Source organism: Passer domesticus, chromosome 4 (assembly GCF_036417665.1).
Source record: "Passer domesticus isolate bPasDom1 chromosome 4, bPasDom1.hap1, whole genome shotgun sequence".
Classification (NCBI taxonomy): domain Eukaryota; kingdom Metazoa; phylum Chordata; class Aves; order Passeriformes; family Passeridae; genus Passer; species Passer domesticus.
In genome coordinates this window covers 16,428,246-16,450,844 of record NC_087477.1, presented here as the reverse complement: position 1 = coordinate 16,450,844, position 22,599 = coordinate 16,428,246, and the positions used below count along the sequence as shown (strand labels likewise).

At 41.2% G+C, this 22,599-nt stretch overlaps 2 protein-coding genes across 9 annotated transcripts in view; one reads left to right on the top strand and one right to left on the bottom strand.

The window, feature by feature from the left end:
- METTL14 (methyltransferase 14, N6-adenosine-methyltransferase non-catalytic subunit) overlaps positions 1 to 22,599 on the bottom strand; it is an 81,109-nt gene that overhangs the window by 34,390 nt on the left and 24,120 nt on the right. For 6 of the 8 annotated variants that reach the window (XR_010360626.1, XR_010360627.1, XM_064416360.1 and 3 more), the window contains one exon: positions 16,510 to 16,580. Coding sequence is in view for 3 of the 8 variants with exons in the window: in XM_064416360.1 (XP_064272430.1) it covers positions 16,510 to 16,580 (71 nt within the window). In the remaining 5 variants the exon portion in view is untranslated. Of the gene's footprint in view, positions 1 to 2,697; positions 2,716 to 16,509; positions 16,581 to 20,402; positions 20,544 to 22,599 lie in introns of those variants that run through there. The other 2 variants (XM_064416358.1, XM_064416359.1) reach the window with 2 other exon arrangements.
- The window catches only part of PRSS12 (serine protease 12), a 33,359-nt gene continuing 20,859 nt past the window's right edge, over positions 10,100 to 22,599 (top strand). Inside the window, exons 1-4 of the mRNA XM_064416350.1 lie at positions 10,100 to 10,745; positions 18,354 to 18,492; positions 20,377 to 20,555; positions 22,052 to 22,202. Coding sequence (XP_064272420.1) covers positions 10,115 to 10,745; positions 18,354 to 18,492; positions 20,377 to 20,555; positions 22,052 to 22,202 — 1,100 coding nt within the window. The 5' untranslated portion in view covers positions 10,100 to 10,114. The remainder of the gene's footprint in view (positions 10,746 to 18,353; positions 18,493 to 20,376; positions 20,556 to 22,051; positions 22,203 to 22,599) is intronic.

Sequence of the window (22,599 nt, the reverse complement as noted above, 5' to 3'; positions counted from 1 at the left end):
ACTGAAACTACATTGTGCCCTATTGGATGCTAAATAAATTAATAAACTAAAACTCTAAATGGATCAAACAGATGAAATGAGAAAGTTTGTCTCTTAACTCAAAAAGGATGATTAGAAAAACATAAAATATAAGAACCTTTTATAATAGAAAAACAGATGTTAGCATGGACTAACATCACCATCTTATTTAATGCCCCCTTTCCCCACTCTTTCAATGAAGTACCTAGATCTACCTCTTTAGCAATGTCTTTATAAATTGTTACCTCAATACTGGAGCCTATTTTGAACAAGTGACAGTATCCCAACACACCCAGTGACTGCAGCTGGGCTTGATTTTGTACCCCTGCCTTAGGCTGTGTCCCCACCAGAAAGCAAATCTGACTTAATGAGCCTATTGCAAAAACACCACACCCGTGAATCTGCACAAGCTCACTGTAGCAGCTCCAACTGAGTTTAAAAATCTGTTGGAAGGAACTGAGTAGCAGCAGTGTCTATCAGGCGAGTACTGCCTGTCCTTAGCAAGCCCACAGGCATCCAGCCAAAACAGAGCCTTCATAAACACCCTGCCACTGGCTGTGGATAATTTGCCCGGCATGTGCTGTGATTTCACACTTCATCTGGATCAAGTTGCACTGCCACTTGATCCAGCCTGGGACATGTCCTTTGTGATGGACATAGAGCCTTGATGTTGGAGCTGCTGCCCCTGCACCAACTGATCATACCTGGATGTGACCATTGACAGGAATTTTCAAAGAGACTCTGTAACTCCTTTGCTTTTGAATGGCATCGTATTTCATTCTACTTTGTCAGCAAGAATAAGTGACTTACAAAAGTTAAAAAAAATTATAAAATATTTCTAATTCCTCTACATGGAAAAAAAACTTATTTAATGGTCTGAACTAAACATTTTTCTGGCTTCCTCACAGGCAGTATCCAACATTGCTGGAAGAAAACCAGCAGGACTGTAGCAGATTTAGAGTAGCTTTTTGAACAGAACTTTGTTTTGCTGAAAAATGTGAATGGGTCAAGAGAGGGTTTTACGACCTTGCACTGGATTTGTTTAACTGCTGGGAAAAAAAATAATTTCTGCTTTTAAAAATTCCTCTGATCAATGTTTTGTTCTAGAAACGTCACAAACGACCAAACTTATAGTCCATATTCTTAATTCAAGATATCCTGTTTACAGCTATACAGACTTGACAGTAGGAAGCACTTCTTTAGGAGACGGTGGTCAAACACTGAGCAGGCTCCCTGGAGAGGGCATCAATGCCCCAGGCAACCCATCAGTGTTTTAGAGGTGTTTGGACAATGGCCCTAACGACAGCCTTTAACTTTTGGTCTGCCCTGAGGTACTCCGGCATTTGGACCACATAACAGTCTGGTCTAGTTTATTCTACTCTACAAATTCAGTGTGTTAATTTGTATTGCAAAATATAAGACTCGGCCTTTTTACATTTCTTCCCTCAAGTCCCACTTCATTTGGAGACCGGGCAACAGGCTTCTCACCACATTCAGAGAATGCTTTTCAACAGAAATGTCTGTGTATATGCCTTAAAATACAGCATGTGAAGAGAGGGTGGTATGCAGCTTTATGTTGCGTAGCATTTAGCCTTGTATTGATTCCTTTTCACTAAGACACTGCCCCTTAGTGAGGCAGGAGTAAATCTTTAGTAATTATACAATTCAGTGTTATTATTTGTTCTAGCACTGAGCTGAATTTGATCCACTCCAGGGCAGTACAGATCTATTGACATGACATCTCTTGGCTTTACTGTTACAAACCAAAGCATCCAAGTGTGAATTGGCAATGCTTTGAATAACAGAGAGCCATATTTCTATGCATCTCAGTGTTCACTGACTTACAGACTTAACTCTACAAGCACCGAGATCAGAAAATATTATGTATCACTTTCCTGCTTTCCCTGTGTTTTTCACACAATACATTAAAATTATATCACCAGTTTCATCTTACAGCCATAATCTGTGTTCCATCATGCTTGCAAAACAAGCCCATTCATTTTTATGTTTACTTGTACACATGCTGTGTCTCAGAGCTGGCTTGTTTGTGCTGACTGGCAGTAAAGAAGACTGAATGATACTGTACAGAATGTGACAGGATATGGCAGCTTTGTACACTGAAAACCTCCTGTGTCTGATGTCTGTGTATTCCAGAAAACTCATCTTTATGTATTACCTGTCATACTCTGTACTTTAGTTTTCAGTATTATTTAGTGTCTCCTGGATACCTCCACAGCTATCTAAACAGAAGGTATAACATCAGCATGTTATTTGCACAAAATATTTTAAATGTTTTCAAATATAGCCCCGAATTTATTGTTTATCTTCTTGTTACTCCCGAATATGGCTTGTAGTGAAATCTTAGAGAAAGGAGTTTTTCACTTTTCCTGGATCCTAGGAAATTCAGAGATAAATTCAGGGAAAAAAAAACCCACATATAGAGGAAAAAAAAAAGTGGACACATGGACTACACATCATTGAAATAATTTCCCCAGGGAAGTGGTGGATTTTCCAACACTGGACACTTTTAAGAGTGCTGAACTATCCTGTCTGGGTTGTGCTTTTGCCAAGAAAGTTTGGATCAGATGGTCCTTGAGGTGCTTTCCAACATGGTGCTCTATGATCCTGTGATTCAAATTGCAAGTCCACCTCCTATAGCTCCCAGCACAAGTTACTTACTTGATTTCTAAGGCCTAAATGAAGGCTCTGCTGAAACTAATGGCAACATTCTGAGAGCTGGTTCCAAAACAGAGTAATAATCATAATAAAGCAAGGAGAGGTTTGAAATTTTACAGTTGATAAAGTTAGCAGTACTACTTTGGACAACTGGACATCTGTTCTGGTAGAATTTAATGACTTACCTTGAGGAGGTCTCTGTGTAAAAGAAAAATGTTTAAAAGTCTAAAGTAAAAAAAGTAGAGTGTAGTGTAATACAGCACTTATTCAAAAAATAAATGGAGTGCTAAGCAGATCAATATGAAAACAGAAATCACTATCTATGTTTTATATAGCTGTACCTATAGAAAAAATAGTGTTCTTCATAATCCAATGGGCTTAATTTTAATTTTTCCTTTTAGTTGACATATCATTATGTCAGCCAAGATGGCTAAGTATGAAAACAGTAAGCTGGAACATGTAATGCCACAGAGCCATCAGATTATCAAGGAAAAAGCAATGGGAATTCACAATAATAGGATAAGAGGGATCTGAGGAGATAAGAGAGTCAGAAGACAAATAAGGGAGGATTTAGCCAACAATGATGATTACAAGAAAACTCTTTGTTTTGCCAGTAGTTCCAGCAGTGGAACTTTCCCGCTTTGCACCCTTCCCACCTGCATCCTGTGGGAGCGAAGGCAATCTAAGTGCCAATGTCTGTCACAGGTCTGTGCAATGCCAGTGCTGTTCTAACTACAGAAGACTTGATTCAACAGTGCAAAGGCACCTGATCCCACCTGGCACAGAAACTCCCTAAAACTGTACACAGGATCTCCACCTTATTTATTTTAAAGCATATGTGTCTACATCACAATCAGTGTGAAATGATTGCTGCAGCTCTGCATATATTTGTGAAAGGAAGCTAGGAACTACTGGGATCTGTATTTTTTTAAGTGGTACCAATATGGGCAAACTAAGGCATGTATTCATAATGCACAATATCTTCCCACTAACATGAGAAGATTCACTGCTTTCAATGAAATTATTAACCTATACAGCCAAGAGACCATGGATTATAAACACTCATCAATATATTCCCTCCTTAACAGTTACACTTCTCAAATAATTCAAGTAAAACAAAAGGCAATTTGAAATTAGTCCTCATGCTTTCAATACAAACCAATAAATCCCAGTCTCCCGGAGTCAAGTAAGTATAAACTGGTTTTTTGGCTTTCCCTTCAGTAAGTATATGTGTTCCTTTGAAAAAATAATAACAATATTCTTATCCAAAACTATTATGAGAGAAGAGAACAAAGAGAGAATGAAGCCTCCATCTTTCTCAGAAAACCAATTTTTATAAAATAGATAGGATTAAATTGGGGTAATGTTGACCAAGGATCATTGCATATATGTAAGCTCAACACTAAATTAACTCCTGCATCCTCTGAAACTCCGCAGAAAAAAAAAGTCTTTACAGACTCTGTGTGTGTTGCTGTTGGAGGTAGTGTAGCAAATAGCAGAAATTACTCTTCCCACTGCTTCTGATGGGAAGGTGGGACTTGGGTGAGGTGGAAGACAAAAACACAAACCAACCCTGCCTGCCTTCACTGCACTTACACTTCACAACAATGAAATGCAGAATTCTGAAACAGGTATTATTAAGAAATGTTTTGAGAAATTTATCTCAGAGCAAAGAGAAGACAAATGCTACCATTCCAGACATAAATCATTGGAGGGAACTACCTGGATTGTTTGTGAGAGAAGAACTTATTTAAACAAGTACATTTCTAAAGCATTGTTTACCTCAGGGAGCCTTCTACACATGAATGTCAGAGGAAATTGTAGAAGATCATATATCTCAGCTCTGTGAACCAGTTGTCCTCAATGACAGGGCATGTTTTGTATGAATAAGGTTTAATCCTGCTCTATGGCAGGCTTACCTAATGTTGACTCATTTGCAAAGCCACCTTCTATATGAAAAAGTGTTCAAAATGTATGTTCTATGATGAATTTATCTTTTTTTTCCACATTTTGTGTCCCTTAAAGGACTGACTCACTTACCAGATCCCACATAGACTCAGGGTAGTCAGGTTTGGAACTGAAGTTCCATTTCTTAGCAAAATTCCACTTAGCTTGTTTGATAACAAATGTGATTTTCTATACCATTTCTTCAAAATATCCTCCTTGGCATATTCTTGCCCCTTTAAATATACTTATTTACAGGCTGGCTACACAGCCTCCCCTTTCACCCAGTTAACAGACTGCAACATATGGGATGCTGCCTTTACTTCCCATTGTGAGCATCTGGAGATAAAGCAGCAGCTCCAGTGTATTTCCCCAGGCAGGCTGGGGCTCTCCTGCTCTCACACTCCAGTCTCACTCCCCACGCTGCCACATGGCACCGCACACTTGGGATCTGCTGAACGCTCCTTCTGGGAGAGGAGCATGAGGAGTGCTTGGAGGTTGCTCAGGGAAGCAATATCAAAGCAGGCTCAAACCCCACAGCACTGGGAGTGCATGAACAGGCCCATATGCTGGGCCAGTTGCACATTCCATGGACACATCCTGCCTCCAGTGCTCCAAAGTGTTACTCCCTGTACTCCTGTTGCCTGCTTTACACATGCAACAGAAAGTGGTCCCCAGTTTTAAACCTTTCCATTTTAACTGCAGTTACTTCATTGTGTCTGTGGAACCCAGTGTTGAGCACATATACACCTATGTACTGAACTTCTCCAGGAAATCAGCTTTCTTATTGCCTTGTTCCAGGAAAACAGGTTCCTTATTCTGTTATAATACAAACTCGGCTCCTTGCACAAGAAAGTACTTAACACTTTAAAAAAGCTTTTCCTGTGATCTCATTACTGTGCACACTGTGTTATGTGTTAATGGAAACCTCATCAATTACCGGCTGTTCAGCTACATCCTGTGCAATGCAGGGTCACCCTATGGAGCTTATATGGAATTACAGACAAAAGGCCTATTCTCTTCCACATAAGCACAAACCCAAATTAATGTTGAGTCAGACTTGGCAGCATTTCAAATTTGTGCTGCCCATGTAGTTAAAAAGAATGACACTAATGAATAAAATTATTTTATAAGAGCGCTGACTTACATCCGAAAAATGTTGACTCATTTCAGCACCCATTCCATGGCTCATTTTGCACATGGAAGTCTCCTTTGTGTGAAGCCTTGCTTCCTCTCCTATTCCTGACTTCAGCCTGGTGTTTGATCTCACCCAGTGCCCACTAGGTCATGTGTACAAGTTTTTCCATTTATTCCAGCACTTGATCTATTTGCCCCAGCCTAGTTAATTATATAAAAGTACAAAATTATTAGTTAGATAGTAAGGAAATAATTTCATTATTGTGCCTGGCTGTTTGACTACATTTTCTCTGCTTTGTACTTCTTTCCCTGGGGAATTTTTCCCATAGCTCATTGCCTGAAGTCAGCCCTTGGTCTGAGCTGTCCCACCTGTGCTGCTGCTTGGCGCTGAAGTGGGCAGGAGAGAATACCTTGGATAGGGCTCTCAGTGGCAGTGAGGCAGGACTGAGTCAGGCCTTTACTTGTCACCAGTATTTTAACTGAATTCTGTCAACAGCTGGAAGTGCTCAGCTTTTCTAAAATCTCTGCTGACAGCACACTGCATGAGTGACTCAAAAATAAAGGTAAGCAGCTTTACTGAACACAGGAAGAGGCTAATCAGTGAATTTTCCTATTGATTCAAATGGCAGCAGAATTAGACTGATTCTCCAGCGGAATTTTAAATGCTGGGTATTAAATGTTTTGAAATGCAGGACTACTATTTTTGCATGGTTAACCCACACATCAGATATTTTCACCTATTCACATGAACCACTCATTGAAAATTAGTCTTCTAATAACCTGTATCCTCACATGATGTAAAATCAGAGCCAGCCACAGGGAAGAACTATCAAGTGCTTTTAGAAAGCTATTAGGATGAAGGAAGTTCTCCAGTAAGTTTCCTTTAAAGCCTTGCTTATTATGAATAACCCACTCTGCTCTGTATTATGTGACTATTTCCATTATTTCCATTTCTTGGGTAACCTAAGGAAGCTATGCATGGAAATATGAAGGGAGCAGGCGGTGTTGAAGTGGTCAGATCCATTCACAACTATGAATTATTTATTATAATTTGTTTTATTAACAGTTTGGTGTTGGGACTATCAAAAATCAATAGAGAAAAAAACAGCTAACCCTGTGGAATTGTACAGAAACTAAAACCCATTTCCATCAGATGATTTCCAGCTGCTGTCATGGAGTTGCCAGTGCACAGCACAGATTCCCCAGCTTTGGTCAGGAGTGTTGGTCTTCGGGACTGCTGTCAAAACAAGCTAAATACCGAGACTAAGTGTTGGAGCCATTTCACAAAATGGGGAACAGGCTTCACCTGGAGCCAGTTCACCCACTGTAATGTCATCTTAATGGATTCTTTTCCCTACCAGTCCCACAAGACCATAACAAGCCTTTGCTTTGCTATAAAAATACAGGCCTTGTTAAACACAGATTGCTGACTTTAAATCCCCCAGTGCTGCAGCAGGAATTTAACTTGCAGTTTCCAAAGATTTGTGATTTTTCAGCATTTTTTGCCTTTTTTTCCTGAAAAGCTGGATGCTGTAATTTCAGAACCCAAGTTATATGTAACACCCAGATTGATTTTAAGGTTTCCAAAGAACTACTTGCCTATTTTCCTAACTAAGAAAACATATTTTTGCTTTCCTTTTCATTTGCAGTTCCTTATTTATTTGCATTTCCTTTTTCAAAAGCAGTTGAATTTGTGAATGAGTTTTAAACAGTTTTGTACAGCAGAGAGAACACTTTTTAAGGTGCTAAATGCACTAAGAGCATTTAATATCTGACATCTTTCTAAAGCTATATCAGAGTAATAATCCTCTGTTTCTTGTTTCCAAATATGTGAAGGTAAAGTCCACCCTTAAAGCATAATGCAATTTTTGACCATTATTTTAAGTGTGAGAGTCCATTTTAAGTCCAAAAGAATCAAAGTTCTCAAAACCACAGTCTATAAATGTAACTCTTGCTTTGTCTTTGCTCTTTCCAATAACTGTGGAGTGATTGTGACTACATGTGACAGAGGCAGAAGTCACAGAGATAATGAGCTTCCTAGCAGTGTGATAAAAGCAGTCAAGCAGATCAGAGTGATTCTCTGCATGGCACCTGTAAGTGCCAGAGCCGCAGGACAAGGTGTGCACATGCTCACACTGTTCACACACCAGAGAAACCTTATGGGGGAGACACTCAGAAATGCTCAAGCCAAGACAGAAGCTGCGAGCAAAGTGCAAAGCATACATCCTGCAAAAAACCCCTCCATCAGCTCCAGGATTCCTTAGGAGAGTGCCCCTCCTCTTTACAGTGAGTTTACTATCAATGTCTTGAATGGACACCAGACTGAGTCCCTAATTTGTAAACTGTTAAAAAAGCTTTATTTCCTGTTGCATTAACAGACCTCATATCATAGGGAAAGCTCATTTGTAGTTTCTAAAACAAATTAAGGCTCCTTCTCCTTATAAGGCCACATCAAAAAGAACAATCACGATAACAATTAAAATCTTCAAGAGTCAGTCTGTACATGGGGATCTTTCCATTAAACATGAACCCTGTCTAGGGAGTGAATCACTATGACACTGCTTTTTTTCTTCTTGATGCTTTTTTGGAATTGTAGTTACTTCCAAACCTTTTTCCCTGAGTAGCCTGCCCTCTTTTCCCCCACCTCCTGCTGAGTACCATTTTGCAAGCTCTAGCACAAATACCTCTACCCAAATCGGTAAAGCAGGTTCATTGCACATGCCACACACCTTGGGGAGGCGAATGCAATCTGAATACACGAATCAAGTGCCAGGCTCAGAGCTTTGCCTGAAGCACTTTGCAAGACTCATCATACTCATTTGTTCTCTTCCCCATGTGCTGATCAGGAGAACCTTTTTTCTTTCAGGCTACACAGGGTTGGAAAAAGAGCTTAGGTCAGGGAAAACGAAATACTGTTATTTGATGCCAAAAAGTGTTTACTAGGCAAAGAAGGAAACCTTAACTAGCTAGGCTGAGCATGCTTTTAACTGGTCCTTCCCAAAGGATAAAAGCAAGCAACTTGTCATGACAGAAACAGAATTTCAGACAATTTAAAAATGGCCATAATGAGTTGCTTTCAGGCTAGTATCTTGTATATAGTCAAATATAGTCAAACACTTTGACAACAAATTAAATTCTTGCCAGTCCTGATGTTTTTTTAAATAATGCATATCCATATCCCCAGAAGAAGTCTCAGTAAGAAAGAACAATCTGTGTGTTTCTGTCCACATAGAAGTGCAACAGACACTGTGATAGCATGGTTTTCATGTTGCTGTAGAAACCCCAGCAGAGTGTGCTTTAACTTTGTGAGTGATTAAAATGCAAACTGTAATGCTGCAATAAAGAATTAACCACAGATAAGCAGAACTAAGATGAACACAGGCAATCCCAAACACCACATTACCTGCTTTCCTTAGCATTGAAGCTCTTTTGTTCTTATAAACAAAAGTTTAAACTGACAAAGATGCATTTTGCACCTTTTGAACAGTTTGGAGGTTGCTAAAGGAAGGGCACAGTTCACTGGATATATGTGGCGTTCTGCATGGAAAGAGGGTGATTTCTTTTAGACTTTTGTCTCAACAAAAGATAGTGGAAATACTCATGTGCTCACTCAAGAACCAGATTAACACTTTCCAGACAAAAAAATTAGAGAGGAAAAGGGATCTTATGGAGAGGTGAATCAACAGATTCACATTACAAATTGCCAAATAAAGCATACGTGCTCCACGAGGCAGAATTGGACCTCAGGAATGAACGGCACAGATTAAAGCCAGCAGTAAAGTAAAACATAGTAACTAACCCAAGCTAACAACTGAACAATATGAGACAAAGAAGTCGTCTGACTGACAGCCATCTCGACGGGACAAGAGATGAAATCAGAGATGATCAGGTCATGCAGACCTCTGCAGTGCTCAGAAATAAGCAGATTACTATTCAGAGCACATGGGACTGGGATAATGCTAAACCCTCCAAGACATTTCACGGTATTTGTTTGCAGCCCCTTTGTTCCCCGCTAACCCGTCTGGGGATCTCTCCATTCCCCTGTGCCGCCCTCGACGGCCCTGAGGGCCTCTCGCCCCGAAGCTGCGGGCCCCAGGCCAGGCTCTGTCCCGGCTCCTTCTGTTCTTTGTGAGGCTATCGGAGGTTCGGGGAGAGACAGGCACGGGACAGGGCAGAGAAGGTGGCTGCTGGGGAAGCCCCAAAGCGAGGGGTGTGGTGAGCCTGCGGTAAGACCGCGGGCAGAGCAGAACTCGGAGGGAAGCCGGCGAGGGCGAGGGACGGTACAGGGGTGGTAGCCCCGAGGCTGGCGGGGTGCGGGACGGAGCCCCGGGGCCGGGGGATGCATCCCTCTGTAAACCCCTGTAAACCCCGCCGGGGCTGCCCGAGGGGCCGTGCCCGTGGCCGGGCGGGCGCTCCGCTCCGCTCCCCGCGGGCCGCGCTGGGCAGGCTGCGGCAGGTAGGGAGCCCGCAGCGCCGGGGCTGCGCCTCTCCGCGCCCCGCTCGCCCTGCCCCCGCGGGCCGGGCAGCCGGGGGCGGGCGGCAGGGGTGTGCGGCGAGGGGGATTAGCGGGACGCCGCGGCCCCGCCTTCCCTCCTCGCATCCCGGGCGCGATGAGAGGAGGAGATGGACCCAAGCCGGCGGGACTGGCACCATGACATTCGCCGGCTTCGTGGTGGCGCTGGTGATAGGGGCGATCCCCGGAGTCCGCGGGCCGGGGCAGGTCTCCGCCAGCCTCCCGGCCGCCCGCGCCCCACAGCCCCCCGCCGGCTGCCCCGCCGGGGGCTTCCCTGCGGCCCAGCGCCCCTGGGCACCGGCACCGCCCGCTCTGCCGCGGCGGGGGGCGGCGGGCCGGGCGCCGCGGGGCCGCCGCAGCTCCTGCGCCCTGCCCGGCGGCGGCGAGGGGCGACCCGGCTGCGCCCCCGGCGCCGGTCGGAGCGCGGCGGAGCGCGGCCGCGCTGACTGCGAGCGAGGTAAGCGGGGAAAGGGCGAGCTCCAGGCAGGGGGTGGCGGCGGAGCGGAGCGGGAGAGTGCGAGGGGCTGCGGGACGCGGGGGGAGACAGACACTGAGAAAGCCGTGGCCGGGCGGCGGCGTTCTCCCATACCGTACCCGGTTCCGTGTCCCTGGAGGGAACGGGGAACGAGGGGATGGACACCGTCTACCAAAGCGACGGCCAAAACTGTTCGCAGAGGAGAGTTAAACTTGTGCATCAGAGGATGCAGTGCAAATACGAAGGTCCCGCCTGGGTTTATTCCGCCGCTATTCTAATACTGGGTAGGTGAATAGTGTTTCAAAGCGGTGCCATAAGCGTTCAGCAGGCTCAGTTTGCCAAGGCTGGCTGGCATTCCTTTTTTGTAACTGGGTTCACTTACTGGGAAAGCATTTGGTCTACAGAAGTGAAGTGGCAGAAAGAGAAACAGAAGGATGCCGGCTCCAAAGATGAACTATTTACACAGTATGACTTTCTGTGCCCCCATCTTAGGATAATGGGGTTCCCAAGTTAGTGTTGGTGCTCAACAACATCCATGAGCTGAGCCAAGAGGCTTGTGCTCCCCTCACACACTCCCAGCTGAACTCCCACTGACTTCAGTGGAAGTTTTCAGTGTGTAAGGACTGAACAGCAATTTTAGCATCCAGCTCTTGATCAGCTTTACATTTCATCAGTGCTGGCATTAAATAAATTGATGCACAGTCTGGTTTTGAATGACTTCACATTTTCTCCCACATTGCTCTGGTATTATCTTCTACCTAAATAAGAATTGTGTCCTATCTATAGCTATACTAAACATGACCAAGCGTAATTGTTGAAATTAAAATGAAAATTCTCTGCTTCATTGTCCTTCCTTTTACAGCTTTTCTAATCGCACAAAATCAGCAAGGAGGTTGATCATTAATATTACCTTTTTGTTTGTTGTGAAAGCTGACTGGGTTGTGAGGGTTTTTAAAAATTAATTGACTTTCAGATGACTGAAAAGGATTCTTATCCTTGTCTTTCAACAGTACCCATAGAAGGTGTGTGAAAAAAAAGCTAGTTTGAACAATTATACACATTAGTACAAAATACCCCATTGAAGATGACATGGAGGCACCACGGTCCCTATTGATCATTTACACATCAAAAAATGCAGCTTCCAAAGCTGTGTTCCAAGTCAAATGCACTCCTTCAAGATGACAGAGTCATGTTATGCAGTACAGATGTTTCCCTGGGAATACCAGGCAGCTGTTGGCATGAAGGAGAAAACAGATACCTTTTTTCACACATAAAAAAAACCCAGAAGACTTCATGCCCTTTAACTGATCTCACTTTCAGAGAGGGTACCACAGTTGCTTCTCTAATTTAGCCCAGCATATTAATAGTTTTTTTTTTAGAATTCTTCAGTCTGGTTCCCAAAATACTTTATGAGGACTTAGTCTAATATGATAGTGAAGAACACAGCAGTTTATTGCTAAGAACCCAATCTTGCACTTAGTAAAGTAAGTTTCAGAATCCCCTGTAAGTTCAGCATGAAGGGGATTTAAGCAAAAAAACCACTAAAAATACTACATCATTTGGGTTTAGCCGTGTTTCTCCAGTCTTTTCAGAATGCTGCTTTGTTCCTCCAGAAAAAGGAAATCCAGGCTGGCCCCTGCTTAAGAGGGAAGAACAGCTACTGAACAATAGCCAATACTTTGTAATGGACAGATCATCTGTTCCTCTTGGACTTGGTGGTAAACTCCAGTGGCATCACCAAGGCCAGCGTTTGTCTAAGAGCCTCCATGGGGGCAAGATGAAAGAATCAGAGAATTTGTGAGATGGCTGAAGGTGGAACATGGACACAAATCAAACCATTTTTCCAGTAAATAAAAGATTACGGTAACATTCCCCCTGAAGTATGTTCCTTTCTTACAAGAGGCAAAAAGATGCCAGTGAGGCAATGTCATGATGTGGTTCTAGCTAGAGAGGGACAGACTGCTCAGAGAGAAACTCACTGCACCTCTTGCTTTAGTACCTGGGCTAAGGAAGCCCATAGCCAATGTTAGGCACCTGCCATAACTAAATACAATACCATATTCAAAGGCTTACCTGTAAATCTCTGGGTTTTTCTAGCTTAAATATTACGACTTATCTGCGAAGTTAATTGGCTAAACTTTGTGCACATGCATATATTAAATCGTTTTATATTTAAACAGTGCAATATTTTTAAGTGCCTTTGCAATTATACTGTACAGTACTAGACTAAAATCAGTTTTACTGTTTAAAATAATAGGTTTTGATGTTTCATTTCCTTCCTTCTAAAAATATCTGGGTAACATTACTTATTCATGCCTTGAAAGCAAGTTAAAAAATACAAATATATATAAATTATCATGATTAGCCAAGGATGCCAGGGAGGACAATAAATGAATATGAACATACTCTCTACACAGTCCACCAGAATTTAGTATTTTAGTTGCTGCTAATAACAACTTACCTGTGGTGTACTCAGGTTCCAAGAATGAGGCCTAGCTCAGTACCCGGCAGCAGCTGCTGCCACACAATGTTTGTGTGGCACATAGCCACATGTTGTTCATGCTATGTTGTTCCACATCTAATTTAAAGCACTTTGAATCAGGTGGGTTAGTTATTTGCTTTTCTGTTATGAAGAGGGACCAGTACAAAACAGGGCAAGTGCCTTTGTCAGAGGTCAGTGGCAGAACTGGAAATAAAGTATCTCCATATCCATATCTCCAGGAAGGCCTGACTTTAGAATCTTTTCATTAAAATTGCTTTTATCAAAACGTGATTCCACTAATGTCAATCAAATAAAGGTTCACTAAACTTTCGTGAGAGAAGAATCAAGCCTCAGGCTCATAATCTAAAGACTAGATTATTATCCCTACCTGTTATACTATAGTCCAAGCAGTTGACGGAATGACTTTTGGGACTTCTTTTTTTTTTTTTTAATAGCTTATGACTAGAACTGAAACATGAATGTCCATATTTTCCTTCTAAGAAGCAGCTCCTCTGGAACCATTCTTACCAGAGCTGCACAGGGTGAGACCCCTCATTTTCTCCAGCTCTGCCCACATAAGACAACTGCAGTCCTTCAGAGCCAGTTCCATTGCTCAGTTTCAGTTTAGATTCTCAGAGCCTGAAACCATTGGTTGCTGACATGATGGATCTCAGTGCTGCAGAGGAGCCAACGCAGCACATTACACACTCAGTGTATACAATATTTATGAAAGTTCTAATATAAGAATCCTTGAGTATGCAATACTGCTACTGATCCTCAAGACAATTCTAAAAAGTAGTTCTGCTGGAGGCCCCCTTTTTCAAGGTTAAAATACTTGGAGAAAATAATTGTAATTTTAGACTAAGAGCAGTGCTCAGGAAAGTGATAGACAACAGCATTCATTGATCACAGTGAGCACCATGCATACTTTTGCTAAAGTTAACAGGATTAATTTATTTGATTTTAGTCAGGCCTGATCCTGGAAGGGAAGTTTTACCTGTGCTGCGTGCAGCTTTTTACAAGTACCTCATACAAACCAGTGAATTAGTTTTATTGTGAAACTGGGATAGACTCTTTTATATGTATTATGGATCATCCCCATGTATTCTAAATACTACAAGTACCAGCGTGATCCCATGGGATTTAGAGCATGTATCCATGGGAAACCCTCACACTTGATGTCAGTTTGGACTAACCTAATTGACTCCAAGACAGCAGAGATGAATTGTCAGTGCAGGGCCTTTCTGTAGCACTATTCCACATGGGAACACCTTGAACATTAGGGCACAAATAAAAATATGTTGTTTTTACAGATTTCCAAAATTGAAATTACTTTTTTTTGCTTTGCTTTAAATCTGCCATTTCAGAGCACAATGCACCAGGGTGAAAGGCACAGGCAATTTTTACTTCTGATTCCTATTTTCTCATCCTACATTTACAGTGAAATTGCAAACCTTTGGACAGTTGTTTACCAAGAAACTACGGCACACCTTTAGCCAACATCATAAGCACTACGGCTGCAGCACTAACACGTACAGCAGAAGTGGAAATGATTCCTCTCCTATTTGCAATTTGGCTACACAGTAACAATGCTCATTCTCAGTGAAACATAAAATATAAAACAGGGTTTGAAGTTTCCGAGCAACTCCACACAAGAGAATGTATAAGAAAAGAGGCCAAGCACAACAGTGAAATTCCTTTGAAGCTCTTCTGCTTTTCCGAGTTAATTAAAAGTTGTCTGGGTGGTTTTCCTCTCCCTGTTTTCCTGAGTGTCTCATCTTCAGCCTGTGTGGCAGGTGTTCTAGAGCAAGTCTCAGCAGCACCCACTGGATACCCTTACTTCCTTGCATTTGCAAGTATAACTTAATCTCCTTTCAACAGTGATAGCAGATAGGAAAGACTCTGACTTGGGCAGATACCAGGGCAAGTAAAATTACCAGACTGTAGGTAAACAACAGGAATTGACCATCAGTAACCTCAGCTGAAACAAAACTACAGTAAATGCATAGATACTTTCTGAGTATTTATACTCATTTTTATAATTGAAGGAGTTTCTGTCAAGACAGCAGATTGTATTTTTTAATAACGGCTGAATTAAGTCTGTCCTAAGACCGCAGTATATGTCTGGAGCTGTCTCATAGGTCTGCTTTGTGTCCTGTGCTCTTGTTTCTAACTACTGTGGGGTCATGCCACCTCTCCTCATCCTCCCTCTTCCTAACACTGCTGAGGAGGGCAGATCCATGGGCAGGATCCTGGTCCTGCTGTTCCCTGTTGTTGAGCTTTGTGTTGAGGCAGGGTAGGTTTGACAAGCAGAGGTCTGACACCATACTGAACTGGTGGAGAGCAGAAAGAGTAGGTACTACTGCATTAGCTCTACTCCCAATAGGTTTAGTTTTCTTCAGCAACTAAAAGAGCTGAAAAATTATAGCTTAAAAATCTGAGGTGCTACTATACCTCTAGTCCAGAAACCTAGAGCTTCCAGTGCATACACTTAAACCAGACATGTTTGGTAAGAGGGAATGCAGATGCTCCCCTGCAGAGTTGTTGTGCTCCAGGGGCATCCCCTGAGACACGCGTTTGGTGCTTGAGGTGTTATATTGGAGCAGCAGTACACTTAACCAGTCAAAATAAGATTCACCTGTATCCTTTCAAACAAGCTAAATATTAGGTTTTTTGCTTCCTATGAAGTGAAAAAGTCTTTCCTGGCAATTTACAATGCAAACACTGACTAGCTTGCAATTAAAATATTAACACATAAAGAGATAGTTGGTAATACAGCATAAACACACATGATGGCAGATCATGGTGTTATCCTGCAATTCTCTAGGATCAATGTACACAGGAAACACAGAGCTGTGTTTCATCATGAAGGAAGAGTTTTATATATTGGAAAGAAAACTAAGCTACTGTAATGAAAGTCTTGATGTTGAGGTTCTGTTTTATGAGGTATCACTATTGTAACTAATGTATCTCTTGATCTGGTAATATAACTACCAGGTGTCTGAACACCACAACATTTTGAGTAAACAACAGAGAAATAATTTTCTCATTAGTACCTTTGATATGTTTGCTACATAATTATGACTTGGTCATATGACAGAGGCAGATACGTACTTCAAAGTACACATACATTATATTTGGTTACCTCTATTAAATGGCAGGTTTAATATTAGCTACATGTAAAAATAGGCTGTCTTTTTATTTCTTTCTAGATTAACTTATCAGGTGAAAATCAAGAATATTTAAAATTGATTACAAAATTACCTTTAGCAATCCTCTTGTGTGTTTTGCTGTGTGTATATGACTAAGTTCTTCCACCACTGTCACTGGGAAATCTGTAAATACAGAAAGAGGAGTGAGCCAAATTCTGCCATTGAGACTTTAGAAGAAAATGTTATTCTTCAAGTACTCCCTTATTCAAATATTTGAATAGAAACATTGTGTAATGTGTACTCAGGAAGCACTGTATTGATTTCAGTAGGTGTCATGCAGCACTAAAATAAACTTATTTTTGGAGATGACATCTTCAAACTCGCTTTGTGGTATGTCAGGAATCACTTTGCTATGAATGCAGTTGATGTTTCAAGTGAAAATAATAGTCTATACAAAAGTCTGGTGAAGAGCAGAAATAAACAGAATTCCAAACTCTGTCTGTCTGTGACACATACAGAAAAACACAAAGAGAAAAATTTTAAAGACAGATAAATGATGTGCAACATGTCTACAGTGTAGTTATATTTGACTCAGTAATAACCCTCTCTCAGGAATGATAGCTCACTCTGTAACATAAGTCAAAGAAATGTTGTTTGTAATTTACTTGCACAGTAAGTTACTGCTGAGAAGGTAAATAGGAGGCAAAAGGAACACGCCAAGACAAACATGAGGTTAATTAATCCCTTGAGTTATTTGGCAGTTGTTTGGCTTTGTGGTTTTATAAAATACACAGAACTAAATCCAGGACAGAAGCTGAGAAGAAAAAGTGGATCTACCTATTATTATTATTATTATTTACACAAAGATAAACACGGACACAGTGAAATGCAGGCACAAACACTGACTATCTTCATCCCATTGCTAAACTCCTGCAAACTGGATGATGGTGTAGCTTCTAAGTAGATCACAGAGCAGAAGCAGGTGGATTAACTGGGATTTCAGGCAATACAAATTCATATAGCTGGGCTGTGTTTGATAATTTAACAGATATGTTTCTTGTTGAATTACAGCTCTGTCATGATTTTTTCTGTTTCTGTGTAGTTATCCCTATGACCAGCTTTTTCCCACCTTTGCCAAGGGCACTTGGCTACCTTCAACAGTACATGAATCAGACATCTCAAGTAAAACTACTGTAATACAAAAATTCAAAATCTGCTCATTTTCTTAGATTTCTGTGCTCTGTAGCTCTCAAGCAGCGCTTTTTCCCCTCCCCACTTCTTTCACACAATTCCTTATGGTTTTTAGCTTGCTTTGTCTGAGAGTTTGGTAAAGACCTCTCATGAATTAATAGAACTACATGCAGTGTTTTTCTGTCTAAGAAAAGTATGAACAAATGCATTCTTTGGCTAAAATAAACTGCTGTCATCTATGACATGCATAATGTAACATGGGTCAGAGCAAAAGCTATGCAGTCCATATGGTTATTTTCTGATTCCCTTAAGATCCATGGAATTTTGTGAAAGATAAAAGTATAGCATATTTTATACAAATATATATACACATACAGACACACTGTATGTATGTATATATATATATATATACATACATATATATGTTTTGCTCATTTGGGTAGAGGAAATCACATTTCAATAATTATGTGTGTATAAATACTTTGTTAGGTCTTTAAGTTACAGCATCAGAAGGATCAGAAATATGATGCAGTTTCAGTATGGGGAGAATAATGCTTTCCTCATGTACAAAAAGGGTTCTCTTAATTTGTGTATCATTGTATGAGAATGTTAGGTGTGCCAGAATGTTTCTTGGAAACAGCTCAGTATCCATGAAACAAGAACTCAGGGAAAATGAGGTTCAGAGTCTTTTGTGTGGGATGCATTAACTGAGCAATAGAGTATCTTGGAGGTGTAATTGTTTTATTTTCAATTTTTGGTAACTAGGGTCAGTGAGACTCCGGGGAGGCAAGAATGAGTTTGAAGGTACAGTGGAGGTTTATTTCAATGGAATCTGGGGAACAATCTGTGGGAGCCATTGGGACAATAATGATGCAACAGTTGTATGTCGACAGCTTGCACTTGGGTAAGTTTCAGTTCGAGTAAAAATCAATCTACTCATTTTCATGCTGTTTCAGTGTAAAGTTGTAAATCCTGAGGGCTTTTTGTGTTTGATGATTGCTTTTTCTGTTTGAAAGTGTTTGAAGGCTAAAGTTGTTCTTCCCAGAATACTTTGCTGGCTTCAGCCGCATTACACCTCAAAGAGGAAATCAGTATTTCCTCAGAAAGCTAAAGTTAGGACCTGCACAGGAGCAGACTGTGGCAAATGCTTTGCTTTCAAAGTGAAATGTGTGAACGGGGCAGCAAGCTTCAACAAACTGCTCTACTGGACATCTGGGAGATGCCCACAGGGACAGAATTGCATGGTCCGATCCCGATTGCACATATCTAAGTGTCAATTAACAGCTCCAGTGAGGTTATTGAATCTATAACAATGTCAGTGTGGCCAGGATTAGACTCTACATGGGCTCCTCATCACAGGAAAATTCCTAATTCTCAGGGGCAAGGCGTTATCCCAGTAATCACCCATTGTAGTATGGCAAGTGACACCTGGAACTCATCCTACATTTTTGGCAAATGGCAACACTTCAGAGCTACAGCCATAGTGGACAGGCTGAAAATCCCTGCTCTGTCCTTGCTGACCACTGCTTCCCACTGCTGCCAGAATGGAGTGAATCAACAGCACCCTTTAGCATAATTTGGCTGCCTTTATTGACTTCCTAACATTTCTTTCACTCATATACCAAAGCACAGGTTTTGCTCGCTACAAGCAGTAAGGGGCTTTTATAGCAGACTTGCACTGTGACATTCCTAATGATTAATCCAAGACTGCTAGCCAGAACTAAATCTAAGCTGGTTTATAATGTTCAATACTAATCTGGACACACCATGCCAACTTATAGAAATATAAGGATTAGATGAGATAAAAGTTCAGCCATCTGGAGGCTGTGATTTTGCTTATGACTTCAGCTGTCTACGTGCAGTGGCTCCTTCCCTCATTTTCATGTGAGTCCTATCTGCTTTCTATACCCTGAACATTTCAGCTGAACGAGGCTGCTGTTAGCAAAAGTAGTTCAGCAATATGGGTGAATGGTTTTGTCTTTTCAACAGAAATGGCTCAAAGCTGAGCCGAGGCCAAAAAGCCCCAGGCAAACAGTAGCTAAAACTTTGAGCTGTCTTGAATGTTTCACAGAAATTTGGATCTCTGTACCACCAGGTGAACTCATGAGGTATTATTGGTGCTTTTCAGGTGCTCCATCTATCTGTTCTTTGATATCACCATATCTGGGCTTTGTTTTAACTTCATTGTGCTTTGCAAGGAAGAGAATATGGCTCCATAAGCGTTGCTGTAGATTCAGCGTGAGAAGGGAAGAGAGTTGTTTATAAAATGTTCTGGGTGGATGGGAATGGCTGAATTGAGAAAAATGGGTGGGGGCCTGATCTGATGGGGTGTGAGGGGGTTGCACTGCCCCCTCATCACAGCCACCATACAAGGCATTTATGGGCTGAGCATGGTATGTCTTCATGGAGTAAAGGACAATAAGGAAGAAAGACCTGGTGGCATTACCCCTCCTGGAACTGGAACTGCAGTGGGCTGGTACTATAGATTCACCTATGGACTGTGGAGTCTGTGTTGATTTCCGTAGTTAAGAACTGGGAGAGCAGGAATGTAGCTGGCTCTGCAGCAACACAGTCACTGTACTAAAATATCCCACAACAAAATGGTGAGAACTGGGTCACATCTGTTACTTTTCTTTGTGCAGAAGACAATGGTGAAACTGTATGAAAATGTGATTAATTTACACTACTGAAGAAAGCCCTTTCTTTTCTACTCCAAGATTTATATTTGAGAAAATGTTGCCACTTCCCTTCCTCCCACTCTGACGCCCTATCCTGATTATTTTTACAGAGAAAAAGGTACAGCAAAACATATACCCTTTTCTGGATTAGGCCTTATTCCTGTTTTCTGGACTGAAGTGCGTTGTCGTGGTGATGAAGAAAATATACTGTTGTGTGAAAAAGACACCTGGCAAGATGGGACATGTCCTCAAAAAATGGCAGCTGCTGTCACATGTAGCTCCTCCATGGGTAAAAAAATGCATATGTTTTTATCAAGTCCTTGTTTTATTTAAGTAGAAGTTGTAATAACTCCAATAATTAAATTAGAAAAAGTGTTAAGATTTCTTGGAACAGATTATACAGATTGAATAATTGCATCATTCATGGCTCCAAATACCTCAAGCAGCACCTAACTTAACAACTTTTTGCCTTTCTATAATTAAAAACAAATTGTTTCTCTCAGATGTAGGTTGTGAGAAAGAGTAAAGTAGCAAGAATCTCTGTCTGTAAAATGAGGATTTTTCTCTCCTTTTTTTTAAATGTCACTTAGGAAAACAAGTATCATTAATGTTTTTAAGATATTTGATATTATTTTAATCAATATGCTAACTAAATGGGCAGGCATGCCATCAGATTTAAGATAGTGCTGCACCAAGTGGAGCTGGGCTGGCAGTGCTGGGGATCTGGCACTGCCAGTCTCTTCAGCTGAAATGAAAACATGTGGCTGCAGCCAGTTCTGTGCTGCCTTTCTTCTCCTACTAATGGTTTTAAGTGGCTTTTCAAAGAAAATTTTGGCCTTAGAAAACTCTTGAGTAGAGGGAAGGGAGAATCTTTTTAAGGTAGGAGACAAATTAAACAATGAAAATGAGAGTTTTTGCCTAAAGAAACTGAAAATTAGAAATGCTTTCACATTTTTCAGGTTCTATTTAAAATAGCCTTTTAAAATATTTATACCCCCCTCCCCCCCATATCAGTGACATTCTAATATGAAATTGGAGAGATGACCTCAGTATTGTTGGGGTTTTTTTGTTTTTTTGTTTTTTTGTTTTTTAATAACCAAGAATGAAATAGTGGCATTAATTGGTTGGAGATTTACATAAATACTACTCAAACTTAAATAATTGGGATGTTAGATATGGTGGAACTTTAAAATAACCTTGTTCATATTACAGCAATTATGGGGTTTTAGGTGGCTTTAAACTTTTTCCATTGTTATAGATTTATTTAGCAGTAATGCTTTCAAGACAGTTTCTTGGTATACCAGAAGAGAGCTACTGATTTTAAAAGACTGGAAGCAAGCAGGGAACAATACTTGCACAATTCAACTGGGACTCCACTGCTCAAAGAGATTTCACTGTTCTGACTGCATTTTCGAATGGAACGAGAAAACCCAAGGATTCATTTCTGTGTCCATCACTTAATTTTTACCTCTTACCTCAGATTTCACCCGATTTTGCTCTTGTCGAAAAGTAGCTCTACTGACTGATTGAGTATTTGGCCTTACAGCAATAAGTGCCTGTGAATGCTGTGATACTTAGGTAATTCAAGATCAGTATGGTTACTTGTATGTGTAAGCTTTTTCAGCCACTGCAAGTGGAGCATAAAGGAACTCACTTTACTTTCAGGTTTTCCATCTAGTAGAAAAAAGAAAATGAGGATCTTGAGTAATGTCAGAGAAACCATTAAGCCATCTTCCTCCCTCTTGACTATCAGAATGATATTTTAGGAGCTGTTTTTGTTCCCAGGCCCTGTCTTCACTCCGATCCGGCTGGCTGGTGGGAGCAATGCCCATGAAGGAAGAGTGGAAGTCTACCATGGTGGCCAGTGGGGCACAGTCTGTGATGACCAATGGGATGATGCAGATGCTGAAGTTGTCTGTCGGCAGCTCGGCCTTGGGTTTGTTTTTCTATGTTTGCTATTCCAGCAGCAAAGCAGGAGAGTTATCAGACCCTCAGCTGAAGCTAGGAGAGGCGTAATTGGCAAAAAAAAAGCTTCTTTAAAATCATAATGATATACTTTGGAGCAGTAACCAAGTTTATTTTTAGAAGATTCAGATATGGTGACATTAATTTCAATTCCCTGGAACCAGTTTTCAGTGTCATATGTCATATGATAGGGTGAATTTTGTCTGGCCAGACAGATAAAGAATGTCTCAGAATAAATGTTGACTTTATAGTGAAAACTCACTATAATTCCTGTAAAGTTTCAATCGAAACCACCTGTAGGTGAAGACATTTTTAACTGTTCAAATCCTTACAATCCATTTTACTGCAGTCTGACAGCCTCCTGGCTT